We start from the raw sequence: 15,396 nt of genomic DNA, 5'->3' as shown, positions 1-15,396 counted from the left end.
ATAAAATCAACACTAACTAATTCATAGCTCTGAAATGGAGAGGAAATGTATACAGGGTTCACCTAAGTTGACTGGCCAAACAGGGAGAACATGAAATAAAGGGGCAGCCAAGAGGTTCATGTTTCCTCTGGAGGATCTGCAAATATCCGCAGCTCAGTTCATTATATGGAAGATTGGCAAGAAGGAAGCCCTGTTTAAATTTTACCACAAAGACACAGCAAATATGTGAAAGTGGCCTCTCTCTTTAGATCGGACTAAAAATAAACTATTTGTCACTGAAAACTATCATTTCACATCACACTGAACTGAATGCCTTAGGTAACATCAGAGCTAAATCAAACTGAGAACCTGTGGTAAGACTTGGAAAATAATGTTTGCAGATGCTTTCCATCCAAAGTGGAGTTATTTTACTAGAATATTGTGTAAGGTTTCAGTCTCCTAATGTACAAATCTGGCGTAGCGTAGCGGAACGTGCTTCTTTAAAAATATTGCTTCAAGTGGAAAAAGATACGCAGCATCCTTATTTACAATTTCAAAGCAATGCATTTTGTTCCATTCACTTCATAATTATGGAGCACTTTGTTTTCGGGTTTGTCGTAAAATGTAAATGAATCGTTTGAGGTTTGTAATGTGACAAGATATGAGAAAGTTCAAGAAGTAACAATGCGTTTGCAAGAAAGTGGAAAATAAAACCGTAGTTTAATGAGCTTTGTGGAGAAAACGATATTACAAAGGACCACCAGGAAGGACAGTTTGACGACTTGCATAGAGAACAAACTGAGACAGCTGAGCACAGTCATCTCTTATGATTCCACACAAACGACCTTCCACCTTCTCGTCTCTGAGCCTACTCAGTGGACACAGTTGACCGAACGCCCCCTCAGTCTGTTGGTAAAGAAAACGTGATTCACTGCTGCTCTTTTCTGTTACTGCTCAGCCATTTAGTCCTGCATCACCACAGCAACCGTCGCAGTCGATGTGTGCAGCTTGAAGCTTGAAGTTCTGACATTCAGAGTCGGAAAACACTTCTTGTGGTGAAAACAGTGATTAATTTCTGAAATGATTCAAGCCCTTCTCTCGTGTATAGCATGCCTCTTGTTCTGTTCGAGGGTGGCAAAGTCTAGAAGCACTCATGCCGACACTGTGTGACTGTGTTTGTTTTCAGCACTGCTCTTTGTAGTCCGATCCGCTGCCCCTAACTTCAAGCTGCCTGCACATTTTTGTTTCAGAGCTTTGCCTTTGTCAGAGGAGGCAATAAACAAGGGGGCTTGGCATTCTGCACTGGCTCTGACAATGAGCAGCTATATTTGGCGACATAGGCATTACTGCAGCCTTGTTTGTGCTGATCTGTTCCAAGACTGTTGGAATACTACATGCTACGGCTTAAATAGCGTGTTGGTTCTCTGATTGATCTGCTGCTTTTTCCCTCTTGAAAGCTGCGAGGTGAACAGAGAATGGGCGAGGGAATGATTAAGTGCTACTACAATGTGATGAAGCTGCAAAGTAGTTAAAGAATAGCTCGTTCCCTGAGGTGAGTTTGGTGTGAAGGAGGAACACAAGCTGCATTCACACTGAGCAATAATGCACATCTGCTCAGGGCTGTTCCCTACTGAATGCCTTTCAGTAAATCAGAGAAAATATCAGCAGAGGTCATTATTTGTTACCTCTCAAATTGAATTTAATGGGCTGTTTGTTAAAAATCTGAGAGAATGATTTGGCTGAGTTGGCGCCACGTCGGCTCTGATGGGCTGTCTGGCATTCCCTGCACACCCTTCCGTCTAAGAAATACTGTGCATGAGGCTTGCATATTTCCCCATCAGTCGTTATGACGAGAAGCAATGTTCTTTTGCATAATCGACACTGACGATCCCTCCAAACAGTTTTAATTTGTTTTGACTGGAGAAAAAAACATTCTACATTAATAAAGAACAGCATTAAGTTTCTGTGTTTTTGTTTTCGACTTCATCTGTCAGGTCTAATCGTTGCCAGCAACAAGGTAGGTGTTCAATGTAATTTTCGTTCAAACTTAAAGGACAAAGTCTAGTAAAAAAAAAAAAAAAAGAAAGAATAAGAAAAGAAAAGTTGGGGTTATTGGTGTTGAATCCAAGCTTAAAAATCTTTAACACTATTCAGTTCAGTTTAAAGGTGTAAAACCAGCTCCTGACACAATATCATGGGGAAAATTTTATTTTTCAGTTCTATATTATTATGTCTGTCTGCTCTGTGCTCTTTTTACTTCAGCAGGTAATGGGCACCTTCATATTCTTGCCATGTGGTTGGTAATCTAAAATGTCTGTGACAATTTTACAGCAAAAGCTCAAACTAGAAATATAGAGTCCTATTACAGTCATTAGAAATAATAATAATCTTTGGTGAATACTTGTAGCGTAGAGAAAAGCACAAAGACTGAACTTGAACATCCTTATGCACAGAAAGATGTAAACACGTTATTATTCTTCCAAAGACTGCTGAAAAATGCTTTCAGGTGTGTTCAGATTGAAGATAGTCTTTTATTCCAAAGAGAGCTCCTAAAATTGTGTGATTTTTTGTTGTTGAAATAAAATGTTTGAAACTTTTTTAATAAAACTGAAATAAATCTCAACATATGTCAAAAGTAATTCTCTCACTGTCACCTTTTTCCTCTACAAAGAATGTCTCGGTACAGGTTTAATTTTTTTCATTCACCGAAATCTTCTGTAATCTTTCATCAACACTGTTTTTTTTTTTTTTTTTTTTTTTTTTTAATTTCTTGCATTTTGGTTCTGAGCATGAAAACATCCTACACCCTTCTAGACTCAGAGTAAACTCAGTGGGCAGACAAAAGCCATCGATGGCAGTTCTTCCATGTCAGGAGACCTAATGGATTCTGATGGAGATGATCTCTAACCTATTCTGTCCTGAGGCTGTTTTCTGTCACTCGACTGTCGGGACCCATCTCATAATTCTTTCAAATCTTTCCGCGGATTCCAGACAGGCGTTTAGAAAACCCTCTGCTTGCTAAGCTGTGGATTTACCTTTCCAGAGAAACCATCTGATAAGTTTAGCTTTTTAAACATGGGCATTCATTCTCTAGCCCTCTTCCAAAAGTTCAGACTCTCGTCTTTGACAGAATTTAAGAATGACGGGAGACGCTGGGACCAGGTGAGCAAATTAAGGCTTGCGAGAGCTTACTGGTTCAGGTGATGAATTTGGCTTCAGAGGAGGAAACTATTATGTTTCATATTGGTGATTCTTTCTAGGAGGCGCAGGTCTGAGAGAAAGAGAGACTGCAGACAGGCAATGACTGAGGGATCAAAGTTGCAGGGCAGGTAAAGTTCTTTCTGTCACAATCAGGTGATGGCTCTGAAGGTCCAAGATGGACTGGAATCTGACAACTTCAGGAGGAAAATATTGTTCAAGGGGTTGACTTGAAGAGCAACAGAGGGATGTAACGTTTAAACTAGGGAAACCACAAATGATACAGGAGGCTTGACTCTACCGCAGTGGTTAAACTTCAGGATACGACTGGTTGCGTTGCGGGTTTTATGTCCTCAGTAATTCTTCAGTGACAATCGCTCAGTTTCTATTTGAAGTGTTATTGTTTTTGTTTTTCTGAGACTTTTCATAACGCAAAAGTTTAGGCTTCCTAACAACAAGACAGACAGATATCGACAAAAAGATGCATATAAATCTGAGACTAATAAAAAAATAATAATTTAATGAAATTGATATGGTTTTTAATACAAACTGATGCTCTAAAATGGATACTTAAATATGCAGATGACATTCCTGCTTAATCTTTTTGTTTGAAGAGGAGGAGGTCTATAGTCTTTTTAGATTCACTTTCTTAACTGGTGTGAACGCAATGTTCTACTAAACCTGAGCAAACCTCTAAGAAATGTCCAGAGATTTTAGAAACAGTCAATCCTCCTGCACAACTTCTATTGACAATGAACTTATAGAGTCAGTCACAAGGTTTTAAATATCTTGACTTGATCACAAGTTGACATGGAAGTCTTTGGACTGATCTCATCAGTCGTATGCAGCCTTGATGCTCATAGCAAAATTCTTCATATGTTCTCTTCTGCTTTCGTTGGAATGATTTTATCCTTTTGCCCTACCTGCTGGTTCGGAAATGATTCTGCGACACAGAAAAACACTGCATTGGATTACCGAGTGTGGCGGGCATCTGCAAGGACCATGTGCTCAACAAGGCGAACAAAATTATGATGGACAATACTCAACTCCTTAATCGATTCTGCAAACCCCCGCCGTCTGGACGACAGATCTCTCTGCCTGTTTTCAGCAACGCTCAGCACACAGCCGGAGCTGCCATGAAGCGGCTCAGAACATGTTCATGTGTTAGAGCGATCCTCTTAAGCTCTGCAGTCTCCTCATCCCAACTAGCACAGCGATGCTGTTATTACACTGACACCTACAGTTAATTTGGCTATTGTTATTGTAATATTATTTAGTTGGTTGATTAGTTTGCTTAGGGGTTGAAAAGGGAATGAAAAAAATACCGGAGAATAATGATCACAGCAATGAGTCGACGGAAGTCTCACCCTCCAAAGTGAAGTGTAACTGTCTTCATAAAATGATTAGTGGACTTGTCATCAGCAGTTATGAATTTCACTTTTTGTTGTTAAATAAGGCTGCACCACACAAACTCTGAAGGCGACTTCAAACTGTCTTTAATCTCTATGCAGTATTTCTTGTTTATATGTGAGGTTTACATATATCCAACAAAAAAAAAATATAATACTTGTGATTTTCATTCAGTACTACAAAGCATACAGTTGGTACATTTCAGCTTTTTAATGGCATTTGACTATAGAACAATGTCCTCTGAATTTATTTTGCTTTCTCTTTTTTTTCTAAACCACCAGCTTGCCTCTCTGACTCTCATCCAGAGACAGACCCATTGCTCACAATCTTACAGTATAACAAAAACAACAAGAATAGCATAATAATTTCCCCAACACATCCTTCCCCAGTGACCCCCACTTGTCTTTCATTATTCTCTTTTTCTGTGCAGAGTCTGGATGCAGCCCAGCTGTATCCAATTCAGGCTCACAGTACTTGAAATAACAGGTATCATTTCCAAGGCAATCTCTTCTTCTGGAGGGAAACTCATCTTGTTACTCTGAGTTTGCTATTGCAGGCTATGCCTTCCAACCTCTTGGCTTTTTTTTTCTTTTTTTTTTTTTTTAGAAAACACTAAAAAGTAATTTGAAAGCTTTTACAGAAAGATGGGCGTGGGAGGTGCATATATTTCCCTCCGCCCATCTCAAAATGCTTCTGAATGTAAACCAATTTATGTTACAAGACCACTGTAGCGGTCCGCCTTAGTGGGTGTCACAGTGACCGTTGCGAGCTTGAGACTGACGCTCCAGGATGACGGACGGCTCGTATAGCAGATCGTCCTCTCCCAGTGTGGAGCCATGATCCAAGTTCACAAAGTTTGGGATGCTGAAGTGAGACAGGAAAGCACACTCTCTGTCTCTGTCTGACTTACTTTTCTCAGTGAGTCCACTCAGAGGTTGGTGCTGGCCCCCGCTTTCCTCAACGTCCTCGTCCATCTCATCTATCTCAGCAGAGCGCTGCAGTCTTCCGGCTTTGTCTTTTGCAGACCTCCTTTTGTCTTCCGGTTTCTGTTTCCCGTGGGCCTGATCTTCCTCGCTGATGTAGAAATTAAAGTACGAACGGGAGCCTTCCAACAGCGGGCGGGAGAAAGCTTTGTCATTATCGTCCTGGCGGCCATTAATGTCGACCAGACAGCCCTCTGGTCGGTGCCGCTTCTCCCCTGAGTCTGGGTTCCTGTTTGAACAATCAAAGAGAAATTGTGAGTGATGTTGCACAGAAGAACAGCTTTAATAACTTGAGATTCTTTAAATGCCATCAAATATCTTTCACTTGTCTTGCTGTGTCTTGTCTGCTTTATAAAGACGATTTTGTCAAATTTCTGGTATAGTTTTTATGAGGATATGACAGAAGTAGGGAAGTGGTTTTGTTTTCTTTGTAGCTGAGTAAAAACCTCTCAACTCGATATTGGATTAATGTGATCTCATTTTAATTTGTGTTGGGTAACAGATTTCTCAGTAATCTTCATTGCTTGACATAAAGCTCCAATCGTCTTTACAGAGGAAGAGATAAAGTCATTCTGCTTTCCACACTTTGCCATTATTCCATGCTGTGTAGAAGAACGCTGTTTTATATTATTACATTTTTCAGATAGCAAAAAAAAAGAAGAAAAAAAAGAAAGAAAATCCCATTAATGTCTTTGTCTTTAGCAAAATCACCATTGGCACAGCTGTGGCAAGTTCAACCAATTCCTTGAAAATAAATGCAAGTGGAGCATTTATTGATCAGACATTCTAGGAACTTCTACGCTATATCAGTGACTTTCTTTTTCCTCTGGGGGATCCTGTGAAATCGACATAACAGAAGTGAATTTATTTTAGCCACTAAACTGGATTGGGGATCCTGATTTGTTTACAAACTCCACCAGGGATGGTTCACACATAAATGTTGCCCTGGGCAAATCCTTCCTTCTGCACCCCTCAACTCCTACATTTTACACACATAACCAAAGCACACACACCTGCAGTTATAAATACTAGAAAAAAAAAAAAATTCAGTCATGCAACTTATACTAATTAGCATAATACTCACTAATATAGATCTGTTTGGTGCTCGTTCTGCTCTTCACAAAGAGGATAATTTTAGAGATGGCCTGAATAATTCTTGTGCTGCATTGTTAGAATTAACCTAATCTAGTCCTACTGCTAAAAAAAAAAAAAAAAACGCAACATTAAAGAGTCTTCTGTTTGTGTTTTAACAAATAAAATAAAGATTTTGTGAACCCGAAGTTCTCCCTTCGGTGAGGAAAAATTTAATTTGAGGTTTGACGAGTAAAAGTATTTATTTGCACTTAGAACTAGAGAAGAGCTACTTCAATCCTGATTCTGTGAACTTGCCCTTTAATGCAGGACCAACTAAAGCAGCAAATCAACCACCAGCTTGAGCATCATCAGCCAGGCGCACAGACACGTTTTGTTACATGGTGCAAAGCACTGTGGCACACTGCTCCCTTGACTGAACAAGCAAACAAGCAGTACATCACATAGACTACAATGTTATATATCTATATATATATATATATATATATATATATATATATATATATATATATATATATATATATATATATATATATATATATATATATATATATATATATATATATATAGATATATATCTATATATATATATATATATATATATATATATATATATATATATATATATATATATATATATATATATATATATATATATCTATATATATATATATATATCTCCAACTTAAACTTTTGGAGAAGTGCAACAGCCAGTGGCATTTTTAAGGTCACTAAGTTTCTAAAATAACCATTAGATTGAGATTTTGGCAATGTGATCTTTGGCATGAAACAGAAGATAATTTTTTACAGCTGAAGAACATATCAATTTGTGGTCAATATTGTGCAAAATATGGCTGAATCCATATTTCTAAGGTTTTTACATTTACTCAGGCGTGCTTCAAATTCATTACTCTTACGGCACTCTTTGAAATACTAAAACGTTTTCATTTGAAAATCTAGTTACATTCGTCATCAAATAAAAATTGATCTTTAGAACGTCCTTCAGTCAAATACTGATGTAAAATTCATGACCAAAAAAAACCAATCGAAAAAAAAATGCTTTGGCAGATATGAGCTCAACGTTCTTTCATGGTCATCTCAGTTCTAAATCCTGTTCCTCACACAGCTCAGAGATGAAAAGGTCAGCTCTGAGTAGCTTGATCTCACCTCAGTGAGGTGAGATCCCTGTTGGAAGCCTTCTAACAGAACCCTGTTAGAAGGCTGGAAGTAAAAAAAAGGGGGAACACGCTGCTTTTTAACACTCACTCCTGATGTGGTGCTCCGGTCTTTGTGAGCAGCGTGAGAACGAAGAACATGAAAATGACGAATACTGCCAGTCCCACCCAGAAACCTATGACAATGGAGTCTGGAACATAAGAGAAGACAGTCATTTGGTTAATTTGTTTAAATCCCATTTAAGCCTCCCTGCTTTTCATCTGTTTATGATGGGAAATTCTCACAATCCTTAATTAATGGTTCCAAGTGAGCATTATTATATTTTTCCAAAACTTGATTAGAGGACTTGATGATGTCTCATTAAGTGGTTTGATTATTATCTAAGAAGCAGAAGAAAGCTGCTACATTAAGCGTTGTTTGCACATTAAGTTGCTTGTAGATAATGTTAGCAGGCATAAGAGGTCAGCCTTCAGCAAAAGCAATAAAGATAATGGACCCCAATAAAGGTCTAATGGATCATAATTAAATAAAAGTGCACAAAAGGCACAAATAGCCTTAATGCACGATGAGAAAATGTAAACCATCAATGCAACAAAGCCAGAGGGAAGAATGAAGCTTACATCTGTGCGCTTTAAGTCCCTCAAAAGAGACAGGCTCCTCGTCCTCGTAATACTCATACTGCCACACGTAGTCACTGCGTCGTGCGCTGACTTGGCTTCGGTTGTGGAAGTCGGACATTTCAAATAATTTTACGAACCTTGAGGACGAGTCCATTACATTAAAGAAAAAAAGAAGCCACGGATTTATTGAGTCCATGAAGTTGGCAAAAGCCCCTTCCCAGGTATGCTGAACATTTCTGCGGTTTAAAAAAGAGAACAAAACAAAAACAAATTCACATCATCGATTCTAAAAAAAAAAAAAAAAAAAATGTCGATAATTAAGAAAAAACAAAAAAAAACAAAAACAAAAAACAAACAAAAAACTGTATGATTTTATATTAGGCTGCAAGTCCTTTACAGAGCGTTCATGATATGAGCCGCAACGTGGAAATCCATGGCGTTACTCGAAAACTCTGCCCGTCGTCATGCTCTGGGAGTGAGGCAGCAGCCTTTTGGAGAGCTCCTCAGTGCGCATCACCTTATCCAACAGCTGTGGGCTGGTGGCGCACTTCTGGGAACGGAGATATTACGCCGCAAATGTGTTCTAAGAAACTGATGTTCTCCAATCAGCAGCGTAGTTACTGTGTGGTTGAGAAAACTGTATTTGCACAGAAGTAATAACACATGGTACCACTATTAAAAAATACTATAGTTTTTTCTTTCTTTTTTTTTTTGTAGTGTTCTTAAAATTTAATCAGTACGCATAGCGAATTATTGCATGGATTAGTGCATATTTTCAGATTTGGATGTTCTCGCCAGAAGTCAGTGATGACAAAACGAACAAACAGCAAAAACACATGGTGATTTGATTTGATTTTGCGTAAAAACACAAATCAATAAATTGAACTGCACGCAGTTTTTCATGTTTGTAGTCATAAACGCGTGAGTGGAAATTTGAATTTGAAACAAGGAAACGAAAGAAAAAAAAGTTCCTTTCATTCTTACATTTTGAGGGATCATTGTAGCTACTGCGACTGCAGGAGGCGCTCTTTCTTCTATACATCTCTAGCGTGTCCTCATTTTCTTTCCTTAATGGCACATACAGAATATAGACATTAAACTTTTAATAAAAAAAATTTAAGGAGTTTGTGTAAAGATATGCTTAAAAATACATAATATTTTCACATAGTGACTCCATTGTCGAGCCACCGTAAGCAACTCTGTTTAAGGGCTCTGACGTCACGGGTTTATACCTCGCTAGCAGAGATTGAGGTGTGGAGGATATCATAAAATGAGAGTTATCTGTTTGGCTTTATATGTAATTATGACTCGAGAATTGTTCATGGGCTCTCCCAACAATAATAGAACCACCGTTTCTTATATATTGGATTTTCTATGTTTTTTGTTTCCTTTTTTTTCCAGGAAAAAAAAAAAAGTCAAAAAGGAGCTAGAGACTGCAAAAACTACCCTCTGTACAACAACACAGAAACATATGGAGGAAAAAAACAAAACAAATGTAGAAGGAAATGAAATAAATTGATCATGAAATTTTGCTGCTGCAGCCCTTTAAAAGGTTGATTGCGAAGCTAGAACAACTTCTTTGAAATGCCTGTTTGCTCTAAAAAGAAGAAAATGAATGAAATGAGGTGGTGTGCTTGTAACTGAACATTTCTCTCAAAAGGATACAATGAGAACATTTTGAAAGCCCTCATCTCATCGTTCTGAAGAACCTCATTTCAGTCAGCAAGCTTATCAATCAATCAATCAAATTTTATTTGTATAGCACATTTCAGCAGCAGGCATTTCAAAGTGCTTTACATGATTTTCAAAACATCGTTTGACAAGGAAACAGTGAGAAAGAAAAATAAAAAGAAAGTAAAAAGAAAAGATGAAATCGTTAAAAAGATTAAAAACATCAAATACGTTGAAAGCTTAGTAATCACTACCGCTTTCCTAAAATATCTGAGATATCTTTTCAGGAGAGGTTCATTTCTTTCAGCTATGCAGCAATAATTCACTATTTTCCACATCATGGAAATTAAAATTAACCTGTACTGACAGAAACATCTGTGTGTCTTGACTGTGTCTCATTTATTCCAATAGATAAACAATCTATTCTTTCCTATGAAGAAAAGAGAGCTCAACAAATATTCATTCATTCATTCATTCATTCATTCATTCATTCATTCATTCATTCATTCATTCATTCATTCATATCCTTTAGGTTGCTTAGGATGTCTGGCTACCTCAGTTTAAAATGCTGCTCCATCTGGTGGCATGATGAGGAACAACACAGAGGAAAATCTGAGGTACAAATATTTTTCACAAAACAAGAAGTGGTTTTGAATTATGAAGTAAAGTTTTGTTAAGAAAAATGTTGGGTTGCTCCAGGAAATCCAACTAAATTTTTAAACTTCTTTACTGACACGCTATAGTTTTATAAATCAAGGGCAAATTTTGACCCCATAAATATATATTCATTCTGTTGATTTCATCTGGCATAAATTGTACGTTAGTTCTGAATTGTGTCTGAGTTTAGCATTTTTACTATAAAATTACATACGATGCCAAACATACAGTAAAGATATTTTGTCATTTTTCATTATCAATTTAATCATTGGCATCAATGGACTGAATCAGAGCTTCCTTACCATTCAGTTTTACCTCATATTTGCCAGAGCATCAATAATGCATGTCTTAATAAATAACTCATCTCTAAAAGCTGTCCTGTGGGATTTTCTTTTGTCTCTTGCTTTGTTCTGCTTTAGCCAAAGTGATCCCAGGAAGATGTTCTGCTGTTTACTCAGCCAGTGTTTGGCGTGCTTTGATCTGAAAGAGGGCCCCTAATGGCTGCTGATAGTAAAAAATGAAATGCTTTGCAGATAGATGTAAGAGCTCCTTGCATCACCAAGAAATGCATGCCTGCAAAAGGAGACTGTATTGTCTGAATGGATAAACGCTATATTTCCACAACAGCATGCCGGTATTACATATGTCTGTATGTGATTGCATGGATTAAATTTTATTATTGATGGAAAAGGTGGGATACATTTTCCAGAAAATATATTATGTCATACATGTATTTGTTTTGTTTTTGTGTGTGTGTAAATCTGAAACTCTGATGTCACCAAAGATGAATATCATCCCTTTGAACTGCTGCCTAAGCTCCAATCTGCTCCCTTGACCTGAGCCTGCTTCTGAGCCTCAGAGATAAAGGAGTAATAAATAGGTGCATAATGCAAACAAAGTGAGTCATCCTAAAGATTTATCTCACGTACAACAAAAGTCATCTAAACCAGTTAAAAAAAAATGAAGCATGAATCCAAAGATGCCATTCTTCTGACAAAACATTTAACTATCACTTGTTTCTTCCCCTAACATTAAAAACGATGTAACCTATCACAAATCTTATTGAAATTCTTGAGGTTTTTGGACACTAACAGACAAAAACATGTTTCACATCATACTATTTTACCAAATGGGCAAACTGCTGGTTGGCACTGTGTTTATTTTGCATTACACGTTGATGCTGTTTGTGTTGTCATTACACTACCGTTTAATAGACTTACATGCAATGCTAATATTACCCACGGCTTGTCAGGATTTCAAGTCTCCCAAGCTGAAAAGTTTGGAAATGTCCTGTTGAGGCTTGGAAGGGTGAATGTCGGATATTAAGATGAAGATGTTTGTCTTCACACCAAAGTGTGAACTGTTTAATGGTGTTAATGGTGCAGTGGCAGTGTGGTGATTGTTGTCAGTTCAGTATTTGTGGAATGATGTAGTTGGTGAAGAGAAGAGACAATCGTTAGTTTATAATGTTCATAGGAAAGGGCTCAGCACACACCCTTGTGGTGCTCCAGTGATGGTGTTGAATACAGGCGGCATGGTTGCACCCTCCTAAACAGTTGGCAAAATGTTTGTTAGAAAGTTTTGTATATTATAGATGAGACACGGTGAACTCTTCAGTCATGTCATTTTTTCATAGAGATTGACTGTGGTTTAATATGATACCAATTTGGCGCTACTGGAAGAAACCTGTTGAGTTATAACTATTTAGTATCTGTTCTGTTATAGTCACAATTTGTTTTTCATTACTTTGTCCTAAAACTTTCTTTTTGTTTTACTAAAGCTGTCCTTCTCCGGCTTTTCCAGAGTGCAAAGCATAAAGTCATAAGACAGCCGTCTAAAATAATATTCCAAACCTCTTTATGTCTTTCAAAAGCAGAGTTTTATAAACATCATGTAGCTTGAGGAGGACTGCCTCGTGTATCAATATGTCTGAAGTAAGCACTCATATATGCTCTGAGTAGGAGCATGTTTCTGCAAAATAATCTGCTACTATCTTAGTTTTGAGAAACTGTGTGGAAATATTATAATAGCAATATCCTATTGCTTAAGGTGTTCATGTCACAGTCATGGTCTCACCCTGTCATTATCATGTGATGATAACCATTATCTATCATTAATATTTCTTGAAGCACAAGAGTCCTTGTTGGTTAGAGGTGAAGCTCCTTCATATTTGCGATGCATGTAAATGAATCTGACCTCCGACACACAAGTCTCACTGCTTCAGGTGTATCTAACAACTCAAAGACAGAAAGCTCGTCTAAGCTTTCAACAGCCACTCTCATTCATGATCCGATTCAAAACCAGACTCAGTAATTTGCATGTGTATAGAGTGACGCTGGGAGTCAGCACAAATTCTTCTGTTGATCCTTATTTACTTTTCTCCTCCCGATTCCAAATAATAACTGCAAACATTCTGATCACATATTTGCCTCAGCTTTGAGCTGCTACCACCAACCTCTTTGACTTACCCGAGGTGAAAAACACTAGAGAACCCAAACATGAACCAGGAGAAACTCTTTGGTATTCAGCATCTGCCCTCCTGCGACGTGGTATGCATTTTCAGGACAAAATGAAGGGGAACTCAGACTTTATCTCACAAGCTCAACTGCTGATGTTTGAAATGTTCATCTTTCCATCATGACTTTTATTACATTCACACGCTTCCTTCATGTGTCTTATGCTGAGACAACTCACCGCTTATACGCCAGTAACAACAGCATAAAGTCGCTAACTTAGAAAGGTTTCACACACGTTTTATGCAGCTTTACTTTTGTCTCATAGATTCTCTTTTTCTTTGTTTCTCTTAGTTCTTCAGGACATGCGCTCTGATTCTCAGTGCATTAGCATTCTCTTTTTGTCACAACAAAGGCAAAGCAGTCACACAAGTTAATCCCCAAGCAGAACATAAAGATGGATGGGGCGTTGTCGTCTTCACCCTTGCTCTAGGGTGCTTATTTCTTTCTTTTAAATTACAGATTGGGACTGGTATACAGAAAGCTGCCAACAACATCAACGCAGAGATTTTAATTAGATTACCTGTGCTAACGTTGGGCACAGAATTAATAGCATTTTCTCTGTTTCCCAATATTTTCCTCTGAACCTTTTTTTTTTTTTCTCCTGGAGTCTTTATTTACAATACTTTTTTTTTTTTTGCCTTGCGGTGGTTTCCAAGGGAACACTCCAGACTTCAATTAAACTGGGATCTGGTTCAGTCTGACCTCGCCGCTGCCATTCGGAGAAGGACGCTCATATAAACTTATATTATTAAGACATGTTCATGTGTGCTACAGTGTCCTCGAGTGCTTCATGACGTCAGGTCACATGCTAATTTTGAATCAGATCATGAATCATTTTTGAACTGCAGCTCTCTGAGGATGAGAATCTGAATGCTAAATAGGTTTTATTAAACAGCCACTAGGCGCCTTTTTTTCCTCCCTTTTATTAACTTCCTGTGAGCTTCTGGCTGTTGATCATTTGATCATCTTTTGTAGATAAGACACATGCGCAAGCCCTCCGAATACAGGAAGAAAAGCGCGCACTATTAATTTTCTAATCTCTTTTTCATATGATACACGACTTCGACTCATACTTTTTGTATTAGAAAGTAGAAAAATAATAATGTAAATGAATTGATGAAAGTTCCTCTTGGCTGCCTTCAATAACTTTGATGTCTGAACAAAATCTTTATTCTCTATGAGAAATCCAAAGAATGTAAAATGTGGCTATCAGTTTTCATTTGTGGTCACATCATCACATTCCATGGCTCATCAGCATGTAGAATGAATTTGAAAATTATTCAGTACCCTGGAACATTTTAGCATATTGTTGCTTAAAACCAGAGATTTCATTGGATTTTTAAATACTTGAAATAGTGTAAAATAGAGACAACAAATTCTGACCCCTTCTACATTAGATTGGGTGGAGAGCATCGGTGAACTTCGCCTTTTAGCTTTTTCCACCATTTCTCAGTTGGATTAAGGTTTGAACTTTGACTGGGACATAGATTAGATCGACGTCTTTCCATTGCAGCCCTGTTTGTGTTTAAGGTATTTGTTCTTCTGGAAGGTAAACCTTCAATTCATTCTCAAATCTTAAGCAGCCTGTGAGTTTTTTTTATTCTAGGATCGCCCCACATTTACCTCCAACCGTCTTTCTGTCAACTCCGACGTGCGTCTCTGTCCATTCTGAAGAAAAACATCCCCACAGCATAATGCTGCCACCAACATGTTTCCCAGTTGAAATGGTGTGTTCAGAGTGGAATCCAGCCTTATTTTTCCTCCACAGAGCTTTTGTGTATTGGTCAAGCATGCATTTTTGGTTTTGTCTGACCGTAGAACCTATTTCTTACAGAAGAACTGAACAACTAACGCTGCCATCTGACTCTACCACCTGGATCTCTGCAACTCTTCTACCGTTGCCATGTTTCTCTTGGCTGCTTGTCTCAGCTGTCAATTTAGGTGAACAGCAATTTCTTGACCCTTTTATAGTTGCACCACGTTATTTCTGTTTTGGGGTGATGGATTGAACAGGCTCAGGTACATGTCCAGAGGTTGAGAGTAATTTTATAATCTAATAGTGCTTTAAATGTCCTGTCTGCTGTGTTTCTTAGT

General features: G+C 37.8%; 1 protein-coding gene across 1 annotated transcript; it reads right to left on the bottom strand.

The window, feature by feature from the left end:
* Nucleotides 1–4,656: 4,656 nt before the first annotated feature.
* Nucleotides 4,657–9,545, bottom strand: LOC106920673 (melanocortin-2 receptor accessory protein 2A). Its single transcript, XM_014991827.2, has 3 exons — nt 8,459–9,545; nt 7,929–8,028; nt 4,657–5,799 (listed from the first exon to the last, which is right to left on the bottom strand). Exons 1-3 carry the CDS (start codon nt 8,652–8,654, stop codon nt 5,328–5,330), a joined length of 768 nt encoding a protein of 255 aa, XP_014847313.2. The 5' UTR covers nt 8,655–9,545; the 3' UTR covers nt 4,657–5,327.
* Between the last annotated feature and the right edge of the window lie 5,851 nt (nt 9,546–15,396).

This window comes from Poecilia mexicana, unplaced genomic scaffold (assembly GCF_051168715.1).
Source record: "Poecilia mexicana isolate PSO_F unplaced genomic scaffold, ASM5116871v1 scaffold_21, whole genome shotgun sequence".
Lineage (NCBI taxonomy): Eukaryota > Metazoa > Chordata > Actinopteri > Cyprinodontiformes > Poeciliidae > Poecilia > Poecilia mexicana.
Note: the sequence above shows the minus strand (reverse complement) of the source record. Positions and strands in the feature narration are given on the sequence as shown.

Coding starts and splice junctions, on each gene's coding strand:
- LOC106920673 (XM_014991827.2), bottom strand. CDS start 8,654: ATGGACTCAATAAATCCGTGGCTTCTTTTTTTCTTTAATGTAATGGAC. Junction 8,029..8,458: donor GGGACTTAAAGCGCACAGAT/GTAAGCTTCATT, acceptor CTTATGTTCCAG/ACTCCATTGTCATAGGTTTC. Junction 5,800..7,928: donor ACCGGAGCACCACATCAGGA/GTGAGTGTTAAA, acceptor TTGTTCAAACAG/GAACCCAGACTCAGGGGAGA.